We start from the raw sequence: 26568 nt of genomic DNA on the forward strand, positions 1-26568 counted from the left end.
GCTACAGGGTCCAACCTAAGTATAAATGGAAAAAAAACACAGGTAAGAATTTTGTGTCTTTGATTCTGTTACTTTTTTCTAGGAGAGCTACATATGAACCACGTAAGATATAATGTGTTTCTTTCTATTACTTGCTTTTCTTCCCTTAACAATATATCTTAGAGCTGTTTTCAGGTTATAACCATGTGTAACTGCAGGTACATATATCCACAACTACTTTTATCTAACTTCAGAGTACTCTAGAGTATAAAACATATTTAGCCACTTCAATATTAATGAACATTTAGGTTCCTTTTTTCTCTATTATAAAAATTGCCATAAAGAAATAATACAGCTGTTTTTATTAAATACTCTTAAGGTAATGCTTCTTTCAATGTGTTTACTGGTGATTTTTTTTCATGTTTTATTGATGAACAAACAATATGAAGAACTAATATTCATATGGTTTAATGATTAATCTATTGCATTGGTTAGTCTTTACTGACCTGTAGACTCTTATTAAACATAATTGATTTTTTATTCTCCTAAGCTTCATGTCTTTTTATCATTAGGATTATTAATGATGTTTATTAACTATTTTATTTTGATTTTTAATGCATTTATTTATTTGTTTTGAGACTATGGTTGCCTGGCTGCCCTCAAATTTGCCAACCTCGGGCCTCAGCCTCCCAGTAGCTGGGATAGCCATGCATTACCACAACTGGCTTCCACAACTAGATTATTAACCTTTATTTGGAAAAATATATCAAACTTTTTCCTATAAGCCTGTGGTGTATTATGTTCTACATAAGTTGATCTCCTCTTCCTAAGATTAGGAAATAAGATTCTCTTGTTTTTGTTTCTACTAGAGGTTTATAGTTTTGTTTGTTTGTTTGGTACTGGGGATTGAACTCAGAGGGCACTCGACCACTGAACCACATCCCCAGCCCTATTTTTTATTGTATTTAAAGACATGGTCTCACTGAGTTGCTTAGCACCTCACCATTGCTGAGGCTGGCTTTGAACTCTTGATCCTCCTGCTTCAGCCTCCTGGGTCACTGGGATTACAGGCATCAGCCACCTCACCTGGCTTGAGGTTTATAGTTTTAACACTAATTAGCTCTATAGTCTATTGGGGATCTTAAGACAAAGTGGAACTTCACTTCCTTCTAAAAAAGACATTTTCCCTAAGACCATTTATTATACTATCCACTTTTTATTTGAAATGATACATTTATCATGAAACAAATTATCTTTTACAGAGGAATCTGCTTATTTATTCCTGATCTAATACCACTAAGTTTTTATTACTATGCATTTTTAGCATGTTGTGAGATTAGGCAGAATAAGTTTTCCTCCATCACCATTCTATTTTAGCAAATTTTATTGGCTATTTTTATGTATATTCTTTTCCAGAAACTTTGGAATCACCATTTCAATATTAAAGGAAACTCATCTAAGATTTTCAGTTTGATTATATTGAAATTACTCATTCATTTTAGAGGGAAATTCTCATTCCTTATAATACTCAGTCTTCCATCAAGAAATACAGTAGTCTCTCCATACAACCTTTGCAGCAAAATTAATTCTCATGTTAGTCTTTAGGATTTCTTAATTGCCCTTCTTATGTGAGTTGTATGATTCACCCCCAGGTCAGTGATCCTGAGTGAGCTAATATGAAGATTGTTGGTAGATTTCAAAGTGGTATGGTAGGGATAATTTTTAAAATGCTCCCCCCAAAGATTAAAAACCCTAATTCCTATATGAATAGGAATAGGAATATGATTTAAATATGATGAGAAATTCCTCCTATGATTATGTTTTATGTCACAGAAAATCTTTTTAAAAATGAGTCCTGATCTAGCCCTATAAGCCCTTAAAAATGGAGGGTTTCTCTGGCTAATGGCAGAAAGGGAAATAGGAGAGCCAAAGCATGAGAAGTCTTCATTATTGCTTTGAAGATGGAGCAGCATTACTGTTACTTTGAGCATGGAGGGACCACAAGAAAAGATATGAGAGTAGCCTCCAGAACCAGAGAATAGATCAGAGCATACAGCAAGAAAACAAATCACAATCCTCTAATTGAAAAGAAGGAAATAAATTCTGCCAACAAACTGAATGAGTTTAGAGTAAATCCTTCTCAGGACTTCTAGGGCCTAGAGGAATAGACACATTAATTTGACTCTTGTGAGATATGGAACAGAGAACCCAGTCAAGACCATCCAGACTTATGAACTACAGAAACTATGAGATAATATCTGTGTTGTTTTCAGCTAAGATTTGCTGCAATTTGTTAGAAAGGAAGGGAAAACTAATCCAGAGAGGCTCCAAAGCAACTGTTACCAAACTGTATACCTCATGTGTTTTCCAGATTCCCAGGGAAAAGAAAATACACTCCCAACCACTTTCCCCTTCTTCAATTTCATTGTTACTGAAATTCCCTCATCAAGACTAACAGACACAGCAACCTGAATACTGAATTTCCTACTATATTTTAAGGCTTCAGTAAAGTGAAAAAATAGTTTTTCCTCATAAAGTTTGAACAGTAAAGGTAAAGATTTAAAACAAAAAACATATCAACAAAATATATCAAAGAACAAGAAGGAATCTGAATATCACTGAGTAAAAGACCTAATAAAAATTTAGAACAATAACTATTATCAAACCCCCAAATCCAAAACTAATTTCACCATATATATGAGATAGACTTATTTCAGTATTTTATCCATATACTTGTAGTGACTATAATGTTTTAAGTATACTTCAAGCAATCTCACTAGTATAAATTGCTTACTGTTGACTCTCTACCTCTAAGTGAAAAAAGTTAATTTACTATATAATACATTAAATTTTTGAGATTTTTTTCATATTCTAAGAAAATACTTAATTATTCACATTCTGAAATCAGTTTGAAGAAATCTGTACTGACATATAGCTGAATTATATAAATTTAAAAAAAAGATATAAATTGAAAAAGATATAAATTTTAAAAGATATTTTAAAGAAAATTTATAATTGTACAAGGTTTACAAGACTGGAAATGTTTCACCTTTTTTTTTTTTTGTCTATATGCTTCTAAACTGTTTGAAACCTTTTTAATAAAATTGTTACTTTTAGCACTTATATGTTTTTCTAAAGGAATAAGTAAGCTAAAGAAAGAAAAAAGTAGTAAATATGAAAGATAATGATTTCAGTTCCAAAAGAATTGGGAGAACTAAATTACAAAATCGATGGTGGGAGATAGGAGGAGACAGAGGAAAGTAAAAATATGAAAAAAGAATTGAAATTAAAAGATTAAAAAATATATAATACAGAATGATTACCTTCTATTATGGTTTGGATCTTAAATGTCCCCCCAAAGGCCCATCTATTGAAGGCTTGGTCACCCAGCCTGTGGCATACTGGGAGGTGGTGAAGCCTCTAGGAAGTGGGGCCTAGTAGAAGGAAGTTAGGTCACTAGGGCATTCCCTTGAAGGGAATATTGGGACCCTGCATCCTTCCTCTCTCTTTCCTTCCCAGCCACCATGAGGTAGAAAGGTATCCTCCACCAAGTGCTTCCAACATGAAGTAATGCCTTGCCACAGGCACAAAAGCAACAGAGCCAAATAACCACAATCTGAAACCTCTGATACCATGAGTCAAAAAAATCTTTCCTCCTTTAATGCTGATTATTTTCAGATATTTTGTCATAGCAATAGAAATCTAACACCTACTTATTCAAACACTGACATGAGAGTTGATGAAAAAGACACATTCACTCATTCCACTGACTAAAATAAATTTCAGAAGTTAATTCTCTTAAAACTGATTTTTGGAATTACTGACCAATACCATTCTTCTCAAAATTCTAATTTTGATAAAATTTTAAAAACTCATGATAGATTTAGAAATCAGTGTCTTTCCTGAAGCTTTGATAGTTGGCATGTTAGTAAGAGATTTCATTTTTTTAAAATTGATATTCTTTAATTTCTCCATGGTTTTTGACTCAGTAAAAAAACTAGTTTAAAAAAAAAAAATATATATATATATATATATAAATATAAATAAAAATAAATATCTCCCCCCAAGGTATCCCTCACATTGTTGGGGCCAGTTTCAGTTAAATGACAATTATCAAAAACACCTGGCCACTAATTCCCACCTATCTGGCCAAATGTCTGGAACCTCACAAAAGAGAAAGATTCTTCTGAGTTAATGTTTTGCCCATTCCTGAACACAGGGCTTTATAATGTGAATTGGAAAGGGAGTTAACTTCCTTATTATGTCATCCATTTATAGCTTATAATAACTAGGTTCCCCCCAAAACAATGCCAGTTCTGATATGGATAAGAAAAAGATAAGCTGGATCCCTGAAGGCAGGGATGTATCTCACTCTTTTACTACTTATCACAATTCCTGGTGCAGAGTAAATCCTTAGTAAAGATTTGGCAAAGGAAAGAAGGCAGATTCAAACTGATTACAACAAATAGCTTTGTGCTATAAAAAAAAAAAAAAAAAACCACATAGGCAGATGGTACATCAAGGAAAAAGTATATCCTTAATTAAATTTTAGTGGCAGGAGCAAGAAAATTTCAGTTCTCATGCTATTCCCGTCTTGATCCATTTGGGCTGCTGTAACAAAATATCATAAATTGTGTAGCTTATAAACAATAAAAATTTATTTTTCATAGTTCTGGGGGCTGGGAAGCCCAAGATTAAGGCAGATGTGAAATATGATGAGGGCCAGCTTTCTGGTTCATAAACCACAACTTCTTATTTTGTCCTTACATTGTAGAAAGGGAAAGGGGTCTCCCTTGGGCTTCCTTGATAAGGGCACTAATCCTACTCATGAGGGTTCCACACCTCATGGACTAATCATATCCCAAATATCCTACCTCATGGAGGTAAGGATTTCAACATATGAATTTTTCCCACAAATGCAAACATTCAGATAGTAGTTTTATTTTTCCTGACTTCATGGTGTTATTTAATAGCTCCACAGACAACTCTTTTATTTCAAATTCTTTTATAAGGTATGTGATTTTTTTAAAAGAGAAATCCTATTAATATGTAATCTGTGAATTAGAACAGTGCTTCCTCCTGAGACTGGGAGATGGAGAGGGTAGAAGCTGACTAAGAAGAGACAGAGTAAACTTTCTAATGTAATAAAACTGTTAACATCTTGATAGGAATGAGGGTAATACAGATACAGTCACTTCTCAAAACATATTGAACTCTATCAATTAAATCCATGTTTCACCGTAAATAAAGCTCACTGTCAATTAAAGGCAAATAAATATGTATATAAAATATTTTTTTCTTTTCTTTACTACATATAAAACATTTAAAAACTAATGTTCAGGACCGGGGCTGTAGCTCAGTGGCAGACCACTTGCCTAGCATTCGAGAGGCACTGGGTTCAATCTTCAGAACCACATAAAAATAAACAAAACAAAAAATAAAGGCATTCTGTCCATCTACAACTACAAAAAAAATTTAAAAAAAAAAAAACAACTAATGTTCAAATCATGACATGTGGCCACCATAGTAGGATAAGTATCCACTGGGTAATGACAAGAAAATAATTAAAAAGGAAGAGCCTTTAAATATCATTTTAACATAAAATAAATCCTTTTTTAAGGAAGCAAATTACTGAATCATTTTATTCTGCTTAAAGGAAAAACTGATTAGACACAGCATTTAATTTACTTGATATTGTATATGTATCACTGAAATGGGACTTAATAAATGCTATCAAGGGTGAGTTCTATAAACATAACAGTTGTCTGTTTATATTTGTAGTAGCTTTTATTTTTCAAAATGAAGAGATTTCTATTTATAGTGCTAGCAACTTTTTTTTGCCAATGGAGTTAATAAGATAAAGAAAATGACTTTAGATACTTGCCAAATAATGTAACCAACTCATTTTTTTAGCAGCACAGTTAATTCCTACCTTTAATTTTAATACTTTATTTATATTAGAGCAAAGTGCTTAGGATTAAATCAGTGTTTCCACTTACACAGTTCTAAAATATATTATAATTAGCAATCAAATAATGGATACAGATATGCTATAACTTTGGAGATAATTTCAGTGATTTGTATAATTAAAATCATTTAAATTTCCATTCAATGAAGTAATAAATTATTAATCAACTATGAAGTTTTACATGTACCCAGAAATTTAAATTACATAAGACATGTATTTAATAAATGCATCATCTTGAAAAGGCAGCTATCGAAAATAAACTCATCAACTTAAGTAAGATGAACAGAAGCTGGAGAAAGTCCAAATTACTAAATGATTGGAAAATGGCTTAACAAAGGAAGCCTAAAATAATGTGGGTTATTAAAGAACAGAAAGCTGGGGTAAAATTTAGTAATATTTTTTATTCAGTAGTTGAACTAATAGGATGAGCACACTGACCTTCAGTAATCTCTGTCCATTGAGAAACAGTCTAAAAAGATAAAGTCAAGTAGTGCCCTGAAATGACTGTTTAGGTACCTAGAAAAATTCCCTTTCCAATTTAAAGACTTTAGAGACAAATACCAAAATAGCTATAAAATTCTTATCTCTGAAAATATTTAGCCACAGTAGAAATTACTTCTTAATACATATGTAGTGAATATTATGTGCTGTATGCCATGTCTACACATATACCCTTCACCACTCCAATGAACAAAGTGCAGCTTCTCACTACAGGGGAAATTTATCAGAACTTAAGGACCCTCTTGCCTACCTGAACAACAATCAGCAAAGCCAAGAAAGTACCAATCCCATGGATATCCCTCTGCCAACGACTGGCAACATTCAGTATATAAGTACCCTGAGCTTCCTCACAACTCAAGCAGAATAACTTTGAGATGTGCTGTGACAATGGCTCTCAGATTTCTCCATTGTGATTCATCATCAGTTATCCACAGTTGTAACTTGTATAATAATAAAATTCATATTGAATAAAGCCCCTCACTGTCTCATTTTTCCAATATCCTACTGGTATTTCTAGGGATTACCTCTCAACTAAACTACTGGTACTCAAATTCTTGTTAAGAGTTTGCTTCTTTAGTACTCAAACTAAGGTAACATATATGTCATTTCTATGTAATATCTCTTATACTTGTATTTCATAATCATTTTAATGGTTCCCCCAATTTTATTTAATTAAAAAACTTTATAAAACAACAAGAAAGCTGGGTAAAGAATTTCAGTTTTCCAAGATGAAAGAGTTCTTGGAATTAATTTTACAACAATGAGCACTTAACAATAAAATTTACCATCTTATCTACTTAATAATAGTTAATATGGTAAATTTTACCACAATTTTTTAAAACTACAGGTTTAAAAAAAATCAAAACACTGGACTAGATGATTGATATTGAAGATCTCTTCCATTGCATAGTCTTTGAATTAGTATTAACAAGAATTACACAATTTATCACTATCCTAATACAAAGTCCATAAACAAAATTAGAACAGAAAATTATTTATTTCATAAATATTATCCATGATATTGTAACCATTAATCTCTATGATCCAAGCTTCCACAGCACACCTCATAGCATTCTCACAGTTAAACCTAGGTCAAGACAAGTCATGCCCATTTCTGCCACCTCATCCTGATTCTGAATACCATTGAATAAGACCTTAGCATGCAAGACTGTCCTGTCTTGCCCAGCTCTATGGCAAATTGCAGCCACTGAGTTTATTAAATTGACTGAAATCAGCAAATCATCTGCCCATAAATTCCTAAGTTTCTCAATACAAGCTGATAAGATTTCTAAAGTAAATAAATTTTATTGTTTTATTGTAATATTTATTTCCTAACAAAATATGTTTATTATTAATTTATCATTATTAAATTATCTATATTCTTACTCTGTATTAAATTTAAAATTTTAAAAGATTATTTATACCTATTTAAGTGTATTGTGGAAATATATTTAATAAACACAAATTAACTGTTCAATAGTGGAAATAGAAGAAACTATTAGTGATCAAAGTAGTAAATATTTAGCTCACCAATAAACACATAAGGCTCAATATCATTATTTATCAGAGAAACACAAAACTATAGTTCAGCCACAATAAAACCCACCCACATGGATAATATTCAAAATATTGCCAAAATCAAGAAGGAATTATTGGAGTGATATACTTCAAAAATATATGGATTTTGATTTTGTAATGTTTCTACAGGTAACTATTATTTGTCAAAACACATCAAACTGTGTACTTAATTAGGTGAATTTTATTATTGGTAATTTATACCTTTTTCTATAAAATAACAATATGGTAAACAATATTTTAGTTCAATAGTTTCAAAAACATTTTTGATCATTTCCCCCTCTTAATGAAAAAAAATACTTATAATTTACATAGGCACTCTACTGTTTAATGAAAGAATATACTATATAGTATAGTACATTTAAAAATAGGGATTATGAAAGAAAAGGATAAAGATCAAATATTTAAATAAACTATTAATTCATTAGTGAATTTCATGGCATAATATATTATTAGGTAACAGGTTCATCATGGAAAATAGTAGACATAAATCCATACATCAAAAATTATGTCAATATTCAGAACTTTTAGAGGTAGCTACAGTATAGACAATGTATTTAATTTGTTATGCGACTGTCAAAAAATGAAAGGAACCCAACCTGTCATCTTCATTGATTCTACTTGCCATGTTAGTGCTATCTTTCAACCTATAGGCTATGTGTGGGAATTTTTTGAAGCCACTTATCCATACTATGAAATTAGTTTAATTAAAATTAGATCATGCATTCCATTAATCCATCTTCCTGAAAACAAAAAATGCAACAAACATGTAAAAGGCTAATAACAACTCCTCTTGCCTCAGGATGGCTCATTTACACATGTGATGTGTATGCTTGTATCTTAACCATATTTTTTAGGTAAAAGAAGAAACAAATTCTAATATTTCCTTCCTATATTCTAAAAGTCTTCTTGTACAAATGTGGACTAAACATGCTATACGTTAGATTTTTTTTCTTTTAGTCTAATTGCTGTGGCTAGGATTTCCAGGACTATATTGAATAGGAGTAAATAGTTCAGCCACAATAAAACCCACCCATAAGTAAAAAGAGGGCATCGCTATTTTGTTTCAATTTTTAGAAGAATGCTTTCAATTTCTCTCCATTTAGAATGATGTTAGCCTTGGATTTAGCAATACAATTTATATAATGTTGAGGTATGTTCCTACTATCCCTAGTTTTTCTAGTGTTTTAATCACAAATGTACGCTGAATTTTGTCAAATGTTTTTATGCATATTTTGATATAATCATCTGATCTTTGTCCTTAAGACTATTGACGTGATTAATTATATTTATCAATTTCCATATGTTGAACCAGGCTTGAATCCCTGGAATGAACCCCACTTGATCATGGTGTACTATCTTTTAAATATCATTTTGTATGTGATTTACTAGTATTTTATTAAGAATTTCGGCATCTATGTTCATCAGGGATATTGAAACTATCCTTATTTGCCGATGACATGGTTTTATATTTAGAAGACCCAAAAATCTCCACCAGAAAGATTCCAGAACTCATAAATGAATTCATCAAAGTAAGAGGATACAAAATTAACATCCATAAATCAATTGCGTTCCAATACACCAATGATGAGTCAGCTGAAAGAGAAATCAGGAAAACTGTCCCATTCAATATAGCCTGATAAAAATAAAATAAAATATCTGGGAATCAATCTAACAAAAGAGATGAAAGACCTCTACTTTAAAAACTACAGTACACTAAAGAAAGAAATTGAAAAAGACCTTAGAAGATGGAAAAATCTCCCATGTTCTTGGATAGGCAGAATTAATACTGTTGAAATAGCCATACTACAAAAGCACTACACAGATTTAATGCAATTCCTATTAAAATTCCAATGATGTTCTTCATAGAAGTAGAAAAAGCAGTCATAAAATTCATTTGGAAAAATAAGAGACCCAGAATAATCAAAGCAATCCTCAGCAAGAAAAGTAAAGCAGAGGCATCACAATACCAGACCTTAAACTATATTACAGATCTATAGTAACAAAACAGCAATGTTATCAGCACAAAAACAGACATGAAGACCAATAGAACAAATTAGAAGATACAGAATCAAACCAACAAAAATACAGTTATCTCATAGTAGACAAAGAAGTCATACCCATACATTGAAGAAAAGACAGCCTCTTCAACAAATGGTGCTGGGAAAACTGGAAATCCATATGTAGGAAAATGAAATTAAACCCAGGGTGGGAGGAAAAGGGAAGGGGTAGGAGAGTAACAAGGATGTGATGGTCATCATTATACAAAGTACATGTATGAAGACTTGAATTTGATGTCAACATATTTTATATACAAACAGAAATACAAAAAGCATGGTATTTATGTGTATTAAGAATTGTAATGCAAAAAAAAAATAACATTACGTTAGATTAGGTAGAGGGAATTGAAAGGAGGGGAAGGGAGGGAATGTGGGGAAAAGAAAAGTAGTAGAATGAAACAGACATTATTACTGTATGTATGTATGTGACTGTATAACCGATGTGATTCTACAATATGTATACTCAGAAAAATGAGAAATTATATTCTATCTATGTATGATACATCAAAGTATATAAGTGCATTCTACTGTCATGTATAACTAATTAAAACAAATTTTAAAAATTAAAAAAATTAATAAACCCCTATCTATCACCCTGCACAAAGTTCAACTCAAAGGGCCTTAGGCATTAGAACAGAGATTCTGAGACTACTAGTAGAAAAAGTACATCTAGGTTCGCCCGCCCACATCTAATCACCTCACCTCGGGCCTCGGGGCCCCGTCGCACGGCGGCGGAGGGGGGGCGGGGTACGGGCGGGGTCGCCGCGCCGACGGTGGAGCCGCGGTTCGCTCTCTGAGGCCGTGGGACGGTGACTGCGGTGGACGTGAACGCTCCTAGCTCGCTCCCTCGGCGGCTCCTGGGACCCCAAGATGGCGGCGGCGCTGAGGCGGCTGCGGACGCTGGGCCGGCGGCGGCGGCGGCCACTTTCACTCACTGAGAGGAGCGGAGCAGGGACACGGGGAGCCATGGCGGGGGGGAGGAGAGGCGCCATAGCCAGGCCAGAACAATCCAGCCGTTACTCGGCTGGCTTACCCCAGCCCCACCCACGCTCACTGCTACTCGCCAGCCCGTGGCCGCTCGCAGTGCCGCTGTCGTCAGTCTCGTGCAGTTCGTACCCCGCGGCTACCGCCTGACGCCCCGCGTGGACCGGGGTTCGGGGGAGACCCTCATCCATGCCATCTGCGTGCAGATTGGTTGGGGCTGGGACTAGCGAAGATTGCCGAAAGGCGGCGGGGAGGAGGATGTCTTCGCTAGAGTGAGCAAGCAGATCTCGCGGGAGCAAATCTCGCGAGAGCTCTTAGATCCGCAACCGCCAAAGAAAGGTTACTTTTCCCGGAAATAACGTCAATGGGAACCGCCCCGAATCCTGGGAATATTTGTTCTCAGAGAAAAAAAAAAAAAATTGTGTTCCCCTGACCCCAACTGACCAAGTGGAGAGTATGAAGTCTGGAGAGCATGACTTTGGGCTGTGTTCAATGGAAATGGGAATCAAAACATGATTCTGGGCAAGCATAGGTTCTTTGTGAACCCTTCAGACTCTGTGGCTATCATTGCTGCCAATATCTGCAGCATTCCATATTTCCAGCGGACTGGGGTCTGTGGCTTTGCACGCAGCATGCCTACAAGTGGTGCTCTGGACTGGGTGGCTAACGCTGCAAAGATGGCTTTGTATGAGACCCCAACTGGCTGGAAGTTTTTTTGGGAATTTGATGGATGCAAGTAAACTGTCCCTTTGAGAGGACGAGGGCTTTGGCACTGATTCTGATCACATTTGTGAGAAAGGTAGACTGTGGGCTATCCTTTCAGGGCTCTCCATTCTTGCCACCTGCAAACACAGTTCAAAGCATATTTGCAGAGATCATTGGCAAAAGTATGGCCTGAACTTCTTTACGAGGTATGATTACGAGGAGGTGGAAGCAGAGGGTGCAAGCAAGATGAGGAAGGACCTGGAGACTCTGATGTTTGCTCCTTTGTGGCAAAGCAGTTCTCTGCAAGTGACAAAGTCTACACTTTGGAGAAAGCTGATAACTTTGAATTCAGGGACCCCATGGAGGAAGCATTTCAAGAAATTAGAGCTTGTGAGTCACTTTTGCAAACAGTTCTCACATCATCTTCCAACTAAATGGCACTGGGAATGCAGGGCCCACCATTCGACTATACATTGACAGCTTTGAGAAGGATGTTGCCAAAATCAATCAGAACCCCCAGGTCATGAACTTATAATCTCCTGCCTCAGCCTCCCAATTTGCCGGGATGACAGGTGTACACCACCATGCTCAGCTCAACTCTATGGATTTTTGAATCTCAGAAAACCTTACTCCAGGAATTATAAAGTTATCATCATTTAAATATTGATAAATAAAAAAAATAACCACATTTAGAACTTCTCTTGAGAAATCAGAAGTTCTGGCAATCCTGGGTTCTGTTTCTGCTGGCAATAGGAGGCTGGAAATGAGGTGTGTGTCTCCAGTTCACCACAATCCTCACCACTTCTCCTGCCTCCTATCCCATCTACTTCCCTAAAAAACAGTGCCCACCCCCTAAGTTTTGATGAAGAGACTAAGTTCAAGGCTTGATCTGGTAGGTTTTCCTTCCTCTACCTGCCCTATCCCTCTTCAGTTCCTTCTCAAGGTCTGTAAGTGACTCTGGTCCTCTGTTGACATGTCTCTGCCTGGTGGGACACAGGTGGCACCACTGCCCTCCCCGACCCTCGCTACCACACATATGGACGCACGTCTGCTGCTGCTGTGAACTCAAAGCTGCTGCAGGCCCGGGTGATGAGCAGCAGCAACCCAGACCTGGCAGGGACACACTCTGCAGCTGACGAGGAAGTTAAGAACATCATGTCTTCAAAGGTAGGGAAGATGGCAAACCCTGTTTCTTTTAATGTGTATAATGCCTTGTACGGTATGGTTCATGTGAAAAACTAAGACATTAACACTGGTACATTACTATTAACTAAAACCGAGCTTCGTCAGGTTTTCTGTTAATGTCATGTGTATTTTCTAAGATAAATCCAGGATATCACATTGTGCAGATTTACCTTTGCTTTTAATATAACTTATTTAAATGTAAGCTTATATAATTTTTAAATAATGTCCTTTCACAACTGTCTCAAAAAAATCCAGAAAATTTATTAATCACCTCTCAGAAACTGCTGAGCCAACTTCAGCACATCCCTGGGTTGATTTTGTGAGTCTAAAGGATAGAATATCAATAAATTGGTTCAACCTATTGATCATCAGAATCTCTGGGAGTGCAATGTTTTAAAAGAGCCATAAATGATTCTTAAGTTCAGCCAGAGGTTAAGACCTCTGCAGGGGGAGGACAGAGGCCAAGGGCAGGTGACTTGCATAGGACCACACTGCAGGGTATGTCAGCACCAAGACCCAATGCTGGAAAATAAAATTCATGTTATTCACTATTTCTGTGTGGCTAAACCAGCTAATGCTCTGACAGTCTCCTACCACTGTTAACTGATTCTGAGCAGATCTTTAAATGACAGTCTTGCTGCTACATCTTTCAAAATGGAATCCATCAGTTCAAAAGAAATGAAGATTAATCACTCAAGTCGAGCATTAAGTATCTGACCGACACAATGGGCCTTAAACAGCTGCTTTTATGTTATTTCTCCAAATTCTAGTTTAAAAAAATTTTTAAAGGCATTTACAGGGCTGGGAACATAGTTCAGTTGGTAGAGTGCTTGTCTTGCATGCACAAAGCCCTGGGTTCAATCCCTAGTAAAACACACACACACACACACACACACAGGCATTTGCAAAGCTACAAATAGAAAGCAGAAGTTCTAGGGTTTCAGAGAGTGCCATGGTTAACAGCATTGTATTGAATATTTCAAAATAGGTAGAAGAGAGAATTCTGAGAGTTCTCTTTTTAAAAAAAAATATATATTTTTATTAGTTATTGATGGACCTTTATTTATTTGTTTATATGTGGTGCTGAGAATTGAACCCAGAGCCTCACACATGCTAGGCAAGCCCTCTACTACTGAGCCACAACCCCAGACCTCTGAGAGTTCTTACCACACAGAAATGATAAATATATGAGGTGGTGAATATGCTAAACACCCTGACTTGATTACCATACCCGTGTAGAAACTTCATACTGAACCTCATAAATATGGATATTTATTACGCATCAATTAAAAACAAACAAAAGAAAAATTTTTGTCTAACCAAAAGAATAAAGCATGACCCTTTCAGAAGTGGTTTTTGGCAATTTATTAGTGCTTAGGGGACTAAGTACAGTACCATGCTAAACCACAGAGGGGCACTGTTCTCACATTGTTTCTGTTTTCCCAATAAAGTCACAGAATGTTAAAGGAACTATTCAGTAACTGATTCTAACTAGTTTTTAGCTATAGGATGCTAAACACCAAATTATTATGGTGATTAACTTAGGAACAAGTGAAATTAGGTGTGAATTTACCTTCTTTACTTTGTTTTGACAAAGTATTTTACCTTTGTAAGTAGAAAAAAGTAAGAAATGTCTTAAAAATCAATTCTGAGCCTAGTAGAGTAGTGTACACCTGTAATCCCTGCCACTTGGGAGGCTGAGGCAAGAAGATCACAAGTTTGAGGCCAGCCTCAGCAACTTAGTGAGATCCTGCCTGTCTCAAAATAAAAATAAGAAGGGCTAGGGGTGTGGTTCAGTGGTTAAGCACCTCTGGATTCAATCTCCAGTAGGGAAGGAAGGTAGGGAGGGAGAGGGAGGGAGGGAGGAGAATTTTGATATGGTGATTTCCAGGCTCACTCACCCAGGGTGTCAGTGTAAGTTAGCTGACTGTTGAGTCATTGTTTGTGTGTTTCAGATTGCTGATCGCAACTGCAGCAGGATGTCTTATTATTGCTCTGGCAATAATGATGTTCCAGGTTCAACTGCAGCCCCAAGGCCAGCCAGCAAAAAGGTACTGAGCAATTTGGAGATAATTCCAGGACAAGGAAGGACTGGTCTGGACCCTGCATTATGATTGGAAATAGACACTATCAAAGTACTCTCCAGTATTGTCCCGGCCAAGCTAACATACTAACATACAACACACACACACACACACACTCACACTTACAACCTTATTCTTTACCCTTCATTTTTTAATCACCTAACTGTCCATGAACAACAATTCTCCAACTTAACCATGCATTAGAATTACCTGGAATGCTTCTTAAAACTGATTACTAGATCCTACCCCCTGAGTTTCTGATTCAATAGATCCAAGCTAGGGCTAAAGAATTTGCATTTCTAACAAGTTCCCAGCTAATGCTATTACAGGGATGACACTTTGAGACTCATTGCTTTAGCTGCTTTTTTAGTGAAAGATGAGCTTGGGATAATTCATCCATGACAAAAATGAATGGCAGTAATTAAATACAATTATTTCAATACTATTTAAAGTGATATAAATGCTTCCTCATAATTCTCTATAATCAGCCTTATCTCTGAGTTCAGAAACTTTACAAGATGTAGAATTTCTTAAACCAAAAGAATTCCTTAATCATAGCCAAAGCCAGGGTAGTTTAAGAGAGGCATGGGGGGTGGGGTGTGTTCAAAAGCTTTCTGTCAAGCCAGCCTTCTGACAAGTTTTCCCCTGAGCTAGGCACCCAAGAGTCTCACGATTATGGTAACTTCTTAAGGTCTATAGTGTCTTTCAAGACTCTAATTAAAATGTGAATATGCTAATTGCAAAGAAAGCCTCTTGCAAAAGCTAATGCCACAGGGGAAAGTTTGTTAAACAGGCAAGGAGGGAATGAGCCTCAGCACAGCTTTCTTTGGACTGGAGGAAAGATGAATCAGAGACACTGTAGGACCTAGTGCTGAAAACTTTGCAGTAGTCCAGGCCCTATATGTTAGGGAGAGGTACCAGGAGTTAATTATAAAAGGAAAAGTGAAAGATGTTCTTAGGCTAAAAATTTGTCATCTACCCTAAACGTTAGCATTAGCTGTCATAGCCCCTTCTCAGTGACTGGTTACAAGTACCATCTCCCTTCTTAAAAAAAAAAAACATTTGCCTACACCCTGACTTCCTTGTAGCGTGTCCTGTTTGGTTTTGCAGTTGCCTTCTTTTGACCTGAAATGACCAGAAGAGAATTGTTTCATTGCAGGGGGAAGTTTAGCCAATGTGTTTCCTTAATAGCTCAGCAAACAGGGTTTTGCGACTTGGTTATTTTATCTAATGTCTAGAGCAAGGTGTTCTTGTGATAATGCCGCCCAGTAAGCAGCAAGCTTCATAAATTACTTTAAGAAGCAGCTTATCCTTGTCTAATCTCTTCCTGCCATAAGACTCTGGTAGTCAAACTGACCTATTTTACAGAGGCTAATTCTGACGTTGGTGGAAAGTCTCTTTCCCACCATGGGAAGATCGAGGTGTGGCCAAGTTATATTGCGCGCACAGTTGACCACCTGCTAGACCTACCACTCAACCCCACACCTCTCCCAGATGGCAGAGCCTCACTTAAGACCCTAAACAGCAAACAAATGTGTTCACATGTATGAAGATTATTAAACTCTGACTAACTTGCAAAATAAAGTGAGACCACCTGATGAGCTGAACCAAACGGGGATGGAATCAGTTAGATCACACAAATGTCCGCACAGAAATTTTCCATTTGTCTCCTTTTAGTTTAGCTAAGTAGCTCTCAAAATTTTAATATTCATAAGAATTAGTAAATTGCTTGCATGCATACTGTATCCTATGGGTAATTTAAAGGATTGTTGAATGTGATCTTATATAATCAATTTTTGCTTTAGGCTGATTTTAAAACTTAACTCCACATCAGGATGTGATATTAGGGTCTTCAAATAGTTTTAACTTTCTAAACCACTAAACAATACAAAAAAAAATGAGCTACTTCATCTATATTTATTCTAGGTTCTGTAGGTATAAGATGAATGGAAGCCACAGAAAATTCCCAGATACTGCTTTTGCCTTTAGTTAGGGTTTTCCCAGAACTAATGGGGTCTCCAAGATGCAGGACTTTCCAATGTAAGACTAAGTCAGCTACGATGAATTTTGTAGTTCAACCTTGAGTCCTAAACTGCTTCCCCATTGAAACTACTGTCAAGAATATTATTAAGGGGCTGGAGTTGTGGCTCAGTGGTGGAGTGCTTGCCTAGTCTGTGTGAGGCACTGAGTTTGAGCCTCAATAAAAATAAATTAAATAACGATATTGTGTCTATCCACAATGAAAAATAAAAAACAAAAGAATATTATTAAATATCCAGAGAAGTTGAAGAATGGGAAAGATGGGAAAGGTAAAATTCTGCTCCATTTGCTATGGAGCAGACAGGGCTTGAAGGGAAGTGAAGACATAAAGTGGAGCTGAGGGATGTTCCAAGCTTCTGGCTCTGGGAAGGAATGTCAAGTTTGCAGGTTCCAGCTACCACCATGTCCCTCTTCTCATCAACCCATCCAATCACATTTCCTACATAAAGCCATCATGGGAGTATGCAAAGGAAAATTATCCAATCAGGAAGGGAGTTTACATACCCTCTAGATGGTGGTCCCCAAACTATGACTGGACCAGCAGCATCAGTGTCCCCTGGAAACTTGGTAGAAATGCAAATTCTCAGACCCTGCCCCAGACCTAGCATCTCCAAGAGTGATGTCCAGCCATCTGCGTGTTTTATTTATCAAAGTCACCAGGGGATGCTATTATATATCCAAATTTGAGAACTGTTGCTACCTATCAGCTGATTTTATAGATGAGAAAATTGAATACAAAGAGAGGAATGGTTTGCACATGGTCAAACTCGCCCCAGGCAAACCACTCATCTCTTTGTACTCCATGCCTCCAATTTCAACTGCTACCTTGGAGTGCTTCCCCTGTAGGTCACAGTTTCACTCACATGCTGAGTCTGTTCCTTCAAACCTAGCTCTCCTGCACAGTATCAACCTCACCTCGGGTTATGTCAGCACTGTCTTTGCTGTTCACTGCCTATGGCCTAGGACATCTAGGATATATGCTTCAGGAACTAACAGGCTATTAAATTGGGAAAGAAGAAGAGGGGTGTTGGTGAGTCCTGTCATCACAGCTTGGTTTTCCCAACTGTTGTCAGCATTTCCACGAGGAGCTTGCCCTGCAGATGGTGGTCAGCACTGGGATGGTGAGAGAAACTGTCTTCAAGTATGCTTGGTTCTTCTTTGAACTTCTGGTGAGTCTCGCATGTTCATATCTATGTTCTACAGGGCAAGAAGAGAACATGGCAGAAAGACAGTGATGCTTTCCATATCAGGAACTGACACCTTGTTCACCTAGTTGTTCCTACTGAAAACCTAGGGTTATTCCTTAAAGTATGACTCCTCTCACCTCTTCATCTATCTTCCATAGAATCGCATGGATTCTACTTTGAAAATCTGCCTCTAACCCATAGCATCTCATCCTGTTCCCCACCTGCCAAGCCACTGTCCTTGTTCACGTACCTCTTGAAGTAACTTCCTCTTTCTCCCCCCTCTATCCACCTTTGCCCTCAGCCCATCCATCCTACACAGGAGAGCCACCATTAAACAGTGTCACTCCTCTCTTCAAACCCCTTTAGCAAGTTGCAATGTACTGGCAAAAAAAAAGCATAAATACTTATCATGACTAAAAAGCCCTTGTATGACTCTGCTCTTTTCCTCCATTTCTCACTTCATCTCATTCCATATTCCCCCCTCATCCAGCCACATGGTTACTCTTGTAGTTCTTGGAAGGTATTAAGTTCTTTTTCAGCCTCAAAGTTTCAAGTTCTCTCACTAGTTCCTACCTTTCACTCCCTGCCCGATCCCCAACAAACATACACTGTGTTTTCTTTAGGCTTCAGCATAAATATCACCACCTCCAGTAGCCCTTTTCTGACCACCTTATATTGTAATGTAATTCTTTTTTTATCATTCTCCTTTTAAACACCCTATTTATCTCTACTTATCACCTAACCCAATTTGTAATTTCTTCTTTTTTCTTTTTTGGCTCACCTACTAGATTTCTAGAATTGGGGTCTGTCTTCTTCATTCTCCTATCTCTTGCGCCAGCACTACCCCAGATCCCTGCCAACAGGATCACTTGGGGGTGCTTGGTTAAAATAAAGCAGATTCTTGAGCTTTTTTCTAGAACTACTAAATAAAATCAGGAGGCAGTGGTGTTCAGTTGCCTGTCCTACCAAGTGGCTTCTAAGCACACCTACAATCCACAGATTCACATCACCTCTGCTCTGTAAGTCCTAAATAAAACTGAAGTCTTTGAAATGTGTACCCAGCCAGCACAAGCATTTTGCATTCTCCAAGCTAAGCTGGTTAAAGTGAGTGGCTGCAGCTCACAAGTCCTGGGACAAGACTGCCAGCAGTGGGACGTAAGTTCTGGCAGAAATGGATGGTCACAAACTACTCCCCTCTTTTTTCTTGAGGCATGAGAAGTATTAAAATCAACACTCTAGGACCTGTATATCCTGCTCTTACTTACCTACCTCACCCACCATCAAGCTTCTCCATAAAGAGGATTCACGTGGGTTATGATCCACCATCTAAACAATTTATACAAATTATCCTGAGTTCGACTGTCAAAATTGCAGTTAAAAAAAAAAAAAAGCATGAAGCAAAAACTAAATTTGATATCTTGGAGAGTCTCATAGAAAAAAGTCTCGAACAAAACAGCATTCCAACTTAAAGATGGTTGTATTACTCCTACACTTGAAGCACACTTCACCTAATCCATTTTTAGATATTATCTAATACTTACATGCTACAAAGCACTATAGTTGTTTGACCGGGTAACCAAGTCCCTTGGACAGTGTATCTCAAGCTCTGCTATGTAAGCATTCTAATAGCAGCTCTAGGGACTCTTTAACTCATCCTCGCAACCTTATTAAACCCCTGTGAGAAGGCTGGGGGTGTAGCTCAGTGTTAGAGTACTTGTCTAGCATGCTTGAGGCCCTGGGTTTGATCCCTAGCACCACAAAATAAATAAATAAATAAAAATAAAATTTGGGTGAGAGAGTAGTGGTTATCCCCATAGCACATACCAAGGCTGAGTAGGGAATTGCTAGCTGCTCTGCCAGTGAGGTACAAAGCCTCAGTTCTCCAACTCTGAAGTCCAGATTCCTTTCTTCTACCACTTTGCCCCTTTGGGAAGCCCAACCTTACAAACCATCTTCTTAGGCTAATGTATTGATAACATGGAAACCCTTTGCCTTTAGGAGTCAGCCGACTTTAATGCAGAGCTACATTGTTATTTCATACCTAGTAATCACAAACTCAGTATTGCTAAGCCTGAGTGGTTCCACAAGGCACCTTAGAGCTCTGTTTTGAAGGCCAATTTGCATTCTCTTCAGGTGTAATGATATCTCCTTCATATAACCCCAGTAACAGCTGACATCCCGAGGAAGAAAAAAATAATAGCATCCAAAGTATACTAGTCATCTTACTATATATATAATGTGCCAGGTGCTGTTTTAAGCATTTTGAAGCATTATCTCATTTAATCCTCAAGCAACCTTTGAGGCAGGGGTTTTTACTATTCCCAAAATACAGACATGGTTAGAGGAAGGATAGTAGCCATAAAGAGAGTCTCCAGAGGCTTCAGCAGTACTGCTTCACTGCCCCTAACTGCAGGGAGCTAAGAACCATTGAAAAGTTGAAAACTGCTCTTGATCTCACACATCTATTTACTAGGACTTGGTGGACCTCAAAGAGAGAGCAAAAAGTAAAGCAAATAGCCCTCCTTGCCTCCAGCGAGCCCCTGATGCTAAACAGATGAAGTAGTTGGGAACAAAAGTGCAAGTTTAAACACTCTAATGGGGTTGGTCAACTTGGAGATCAACCAAGGCAGCAGTTACACAGGACTCTGCAGGCTATACCCTGTCAGGGTTCTAGCAGGACAGAATTGAATAGGACTCAACAGGATTAACTGAAAAGCATTTATCAAAAGGCCTCTGCCTGAGGAATACACATGGTTACAGGAGTCAATAAGGATTGGTGAGGCATACGGGAGCAGCAGCTGCTGGAAGACTTTATCTATCCTAGCTGTAAAGCATGAAGAGTAGGGAACAATGTAACTGGGGCCTGGAGAAAGCTGGAGGCAGAGAAGAAGGTCCATACAACAGGAAGTGGAACCTTAGGAAAATATTGCCACCGCCAGAACCACACTATGGCAGGGATTAGGGCAGGAGGAGTGGCTAACCACCCAAACCCCTCTGTTCTTCCACACCCTGGTCCCCTGCTAATACCTCCCATTGCCAACTCCAACCAGCAGCCAAAGAAAGGGTTGGGGGCCCAAATAATGCAATACATAGGGACATCTTCCCAGCATTCAGAGGTAGAAATTTAAGGTAAGAAATTTAGCTGAGGACTGTAACAGAGGCAAATGGAAACTCTTAGTGTCCAAAGAAGACTTTGCAAGAAAATTAATCTCAGGGCACCCAGTCCTCCATGTGTTGTTATGGATTACCTGACCAATGCCTGGGAAGTTACTAAAATCCCAGTTTTTTACCCAAGGATCTTGATGAGAAAGAAACAACAACTTCCTTGGGCTTAGCCAACAACCTGGGCAGTTTAACACCCTTCGGTTTGTGTTGATGGCCAAGCACTAATGAACAACCACTTTGTCAAGAGAGCTGTTGAATACAACCCTTGGGTGAATTTCACACTTGGCTAATGAATAAGCCCCTGTGCTTCTGGGAACTGCTGAGCCAGACCTTGGAGACCCAGAGGTAAATGGGTGACCTAGTTTACTCACTGAGGACATGAAGTCCTGCATTAAGGAGTTCTTGAAAGCTACCCCTACTTTGAATGGGCTGCAGAGGCCAATATGAGAGAAAAGACTTTGCTGTTTCACCTCACCCTACAAATAATGAGCCACACATCCACTAGTATTTCTGCTGTGTGTTCTTCTCTGAAGACCAGGGACACAGTAGCTGGCAAGTGTTGACAGCCTGGATATAGGCCATTATTTGGAAGCACAGTATTGTGAGAATTATTTATTTGGTTGTAGGATGGCCAAACTCAGCAGGAAGGAGCCAAATGCAGCAGTGAGCTCTAAAAGCCTGGTACTGGGGTGGGTTAGTCAGCAGGGAATCAGGATCGGGGTCACTCAAACAAAAAGGCCTTGTTTTCCTAGGTCCTTGGTTGGGAGTGCAGTGAGAGAGGTGCTTTAATCAGACAAAAATGGCATCCGGTTCCCACCGTCATTCAAGTCCCTCACCAGCTACGTATGTGGGGCTTCCTGGGCTATGGACATGTCTATGGGTCCTAGACCAAACAGACCCCTGTGGTGGGGAGAAACCCTGATTCTTACACTCAATTTTATATGCTTAGTTCTTCCCCAAACTGGTCTCAGCATTATCTGAAAACATGCAATATATGAAGACTACCTCTCTGTTTTTCCCTTCTTCTTTTGCCTTCTGTCTTTGTCTCAGTGCTAGCAAAAATCAAGCATCCTGCTTTCTGAGAGACAGAAATCTACTGTTTGTGCATAAAGTTTCTCCCATCCAGTTCTCAGGAAGGGAAGTTCAACTTCTAGGGCCAGTTCCTTTTGCAGTGACTCTTTAACTAACACAGACAAATTCATGAAAATGACTTCAGAGTATAAGCACCCATCCACAGGGTCTCCCAGTCTTTCCCATCAGACTGTTCCTAATGGCTTCAACAACTTCCAACAAAGATGATAGTCAACCTCTGATGATGTCAAAGGAGAGTGTATTGACCCAGAAATCTCTTGTCCTCAAGAAATCCAAAAAATAAGTCTGGATTTTAAGTTGTGGTAGGCACTGAGCGTGTGTAACACCAGTCACCAATTGATGCACAGACTAGAGAGACAGAACTATAAGTTAGACTTATAGAACTCAAAAGGTAATTCTAGAATTATCATCAGAAGCAATATTCTAAATAGAGGTTAAGTTTCCACCTAGCCAACAAACTCCATTCAACCCATAACATGGCTTAAATTTATAGAAGCACAAAGGAGCCTGATTGTAAACTATGAAATTGTTTTTGGAAAAGCTGTGTTCCCCATTTCATCTTGAAACTCAGGATAGGAGGGACATTTCTCCCTTGTTCTCCTTACCACGATTCCAGGAGCAGAAAAGATCTCAGGATTTGCCTGTCCTGTGACATGCACTGTAATTGTCCTGCCTATGTGGTCATGGGAGCCCAGACACACCCTGCCTTCCAGGATGAAGGCTACGGAGGAGGCAGGTCCTATGACACTGGAGCTAAAGAAGGAAGCTCCTAACTTTGTCAGCAGCAAGAAGGGAGCCCCTGTCTTGGGGTCAAGAAGAGGACACCCTTCCTACCTCCTGCCACCATGGCAACCATTCGCCTGTCAGAAGCATCTGTAGTCCAGAGCCAGCCTGGGCAGCACCGGCACCGATACAGTGTCAAAAAGTCCATTGTGTAAAAGCTTTTCTTCAAGTCACTCCCCCTTTTGCACATTTTTCCAAGCAGCAGGTCACCAGTCTCCATGTTGACATTTCCCCCATCCCTCTGTAGGTGAAAAGCATGGCCCAGTATGTACATAACCTGGACAAACGGGACAGTTTTCGGAGGACTTGGTTTTCTGACCACTTCAAAGATGACATAACTACTATTGTTAATGTGGTCACCTCGGAGATTGCAGCCCTGCTAGTGAAACCTCCGAAGGTAACTGTGTTTCTTAACTTTCTAAATTGTTTACCTTAAACATGTTACTTGCATAAGCAGAGAAAAGTAAGGGTCATTTTGAAATGGTAGTTAAAATGCAACTGTACATTATCATTAAATGCAGCATGTTATGCTGGACTGGACCCTGGGGTGGGGCTGGGGATTACTGTAAGGAGATTACAATATACACAGTCATTTAAATCATTGCATCAATGTAGCAATGGAAGAAAACACTCTTGTGCTCAGGAAATACAACCTGAAGTATTGTGGAGTAAATGGGCATGATATTTGCAACCAAGTCTCAAATGGATCAGGGAAAAAACTGTATAAGTGTAGACAGAATAAGATGTCAAGTATTAATGAATCTGGTTAAAGGATACACAGTTCTTTGTACTATTCTTGTACCTTTTCTATAAGTTTGAAATCATTTCAAAATAAAAGCTAAAATATATAAAATGAACCAGATGTGGTGGCACATACTTATAATCCCAGAAACTTGGGAGGCGAAGGCAAGGAGATCACAAGTTCAAGGCCCACCTTAGCAAGTTAGCAAGGCCCTAAGCAACTTAGTAAGATCCTTCCTCAAAATAAAAAAATAAAAAGGTCTGAAGTTGTAGCTCAGTGGTAAAGTGCCCCTGAATTCAATCTTTAATATATAATAAAAACTTAAAAGTAACTATAAAATGTTAAGGAGCAATATTTATTATTAATGCCTATATCAAATTAAGAATTTGTATGGTATCAAGTGCTCAGGAGATTTCATTTGCTTATATTTCATGGCAAACTTTATTAGAACAACAATAGTATCTCCATATTGGTAGGCATAAAAATAAGGCACAGTGGATTGACACATTTTCTAAGTCACACAGCTTGCAGAAAAGTCCAGACTAGAAATTATATACCCAGGTATTCAGACAGTCATATAAACTACTCAAGAGAAATGGCCATGTGGGGAATGGCAGGAAAGCTCAAGGATTTCTTACCGTTGTTCTGGGAACCTGTTTATTAGTTCTCTATCCATCCCAGTGATTGGTCAGGTTGGCCTGAATTTTCAAACTGTAAATCATAAAAAAGAGGAAAATATTTTCAAATTATATTTTCAATAGTGTCAGAGAAAATTGGTTTATCATTCTAAGAATGAATAACATAAACATGAGAAGGTGCATCCCTGATGACTCTGAAGTACTGTAAAATTTCTAATTTATTACTGAGAAGTGATTAAAAAATGAAAATGAAAATTAAGAAAAAAAAAACTGGCCCCAATTTATATAAGAATTCACTTTACCAAGTATGACTAGAACCTCTTTTGGGCTGGGAATGCTGCCTAACTGGGAAAAAAAAAAAAAAAGTTTCTGGGCATGATGGTATGTGCCTGTAATCCCAGTGGTTCAAGAAACTGAGGCAGAAAGATCATGAGTTCAAAGCCAGCCTTAGCAATTTAGTGAGGCGCTAAGCAACTCAGTGAGACCCTATCTCTAAATAAAATTCAAAAAAGAGCTGGCTCAGTAGTTAAGTACCCCTGAGTTCAATCCCCAGTACCAAAAAGAAAAAAAAAAATTAGGTAAAAACTGATTCTTGGGGCTGGGGTTGTGGCTCAGCAGCAGCGCACTTGCCTGGCATGTGTAAGGCACTGGGTTCGATTCTCAGTACCACATATAAGTAAATAAAATAAAGGTCTATCAACAACTAAAAAGAATACTTTTAAAAAACTGATTCTTTTATCCTGACTGGATTTTCTGCAATAATCCTTACAAATTAAGAATGTGTGTCTCATTGAAGATAGTGATACATTTCCAGATGGCTTGGGGAGGAAAAAAAAAAGTCAGATCACAGCCTTGTAAACAGAGAAGGAGCTCAATTATAGATATACAAATACACATGTAGGGAAAAGGGTGGCTAGAAGGAAATGCACCAAAATATTAACAGCACGGAAAAAAATCACCTGAGTCAACCCAACAGTCATAGCATCAGATAAGAGCTAAGTTATATTAGCTACAATTTTTCATACTTAATCTGGTTTACCCAATGCAACCAGAGGGACAATGGCTAATATAATAGGATTTGCCTCTCCCAGTGTTCCCAACCAGGGACCTGATGTTCAGGGCTTACATGAAATTATTTGTATGTTTGTTTTTAAGGAAAATGAACAGGCAGAAAAGATCAACATCAGCCTGGCTTTCTTCTTGTACGACCTTCTCTCACTCATGGACCGCGGCTTTGTGTTTAACCTGATCAAACATTACTGCAACCAGGTGAGAGTTTCTGGGAGCTATTTCATGCCTTCCCTCTCCGATGTGCTGCTTGTTATGTTCATGGCCACGTTAGAGAGTGTGGCAATATGGAACGTTTCTCGAGTCTATGCCATGAACACCTCCCAACACACTAGTTTACTTGGAGTGTTTCCAACCCAGTCAGCAAGTTCCTCTGTGGCAACCAAAACTTGTTAGTGATATGATTTGATTTCTCCAATTTAATATTTAATAGAAATTACATGACTGCATTTTTTTCTTTAATCAGGCCTACTTCAAAGTAGGAGGTCTCTTTGTACCTGTTAGGGTAATTAATTAAATTGCTGTTGTGACATTTTGATGAAATCATATAGATTGAATTTCACTGAGCCTCAATGCAAATATGTTATAATCCAAATACAGTTTTTCAATGTTATCTCTCAATTTTGTTTTCAGTGATTTCCATATATATATATATATATATATATATTTTTTTTTTTTTTTTTTTCATTTGTTCTAATTAGTTGTACATGATAGTCGAATGCATTTTGACACATCATACATGAATGGAGTATAACTTCTCATTTTTTTGGTTGTACATGTTGTAGAGTTACACAAATTGTGTAATCATATAT

General features: G+C 37.9%; 1 protein-coding gene and 1 pseudogene across 1 annotated transcript in view; both read left to right on the forward strand.

Moving 5' to 3' along the window:
- The first annotated feature begins 11256 nt into the window (after positions 1-11256).
- LOC114081993 (phosphoglucomutase-1-like) lies at positions 11257-12832 on the forward strand (annotated as a pseudogene).
- The window catches only part of LOC139701380 (dedicator of cytokinesis protein 8-like), a gene marked incomplete at its 5' end in the record, with an annotated part of 85445 nt that continues 71642 nt past the window's right edge, over positions 12766-26568 (forward strand). The window contains 5 exons of the mRNA XM_071600588.1: positions 12766-12939; positions 14913-15008; positions 18155-18250; positions 23556-23705; positions 25844-25957. Of these exons, the coding sequence (XP_071456689.1) occupies positions 12766-12939; positions 14913-15008; positions 18155-18250; positions 23556-23705; positions 25844-25957 (630 nt within the window). The remainder of the gene's footprint in view (positions 12940-14912; positions 15009-18154; positions 18251-23555; positions 23706-25843; positions 25958-26568) is intronic.

This window comes from Marmota flaviventris, chromosome 13 (assembly GCF_047511675.1).
Source record: "Marmota flaviventris isolate mMarFla1 chromosome 13, mMarFla1.hap1, whole genome shotgun sequence".
In the NCBI taxonomy this organism is placed as follows: domain Eukaryota; kingdom Metazoa; phylum Chordata; class Mammalia; order Rodentia; family Sciuridae; genus Marmota; species Marmota flaviventris.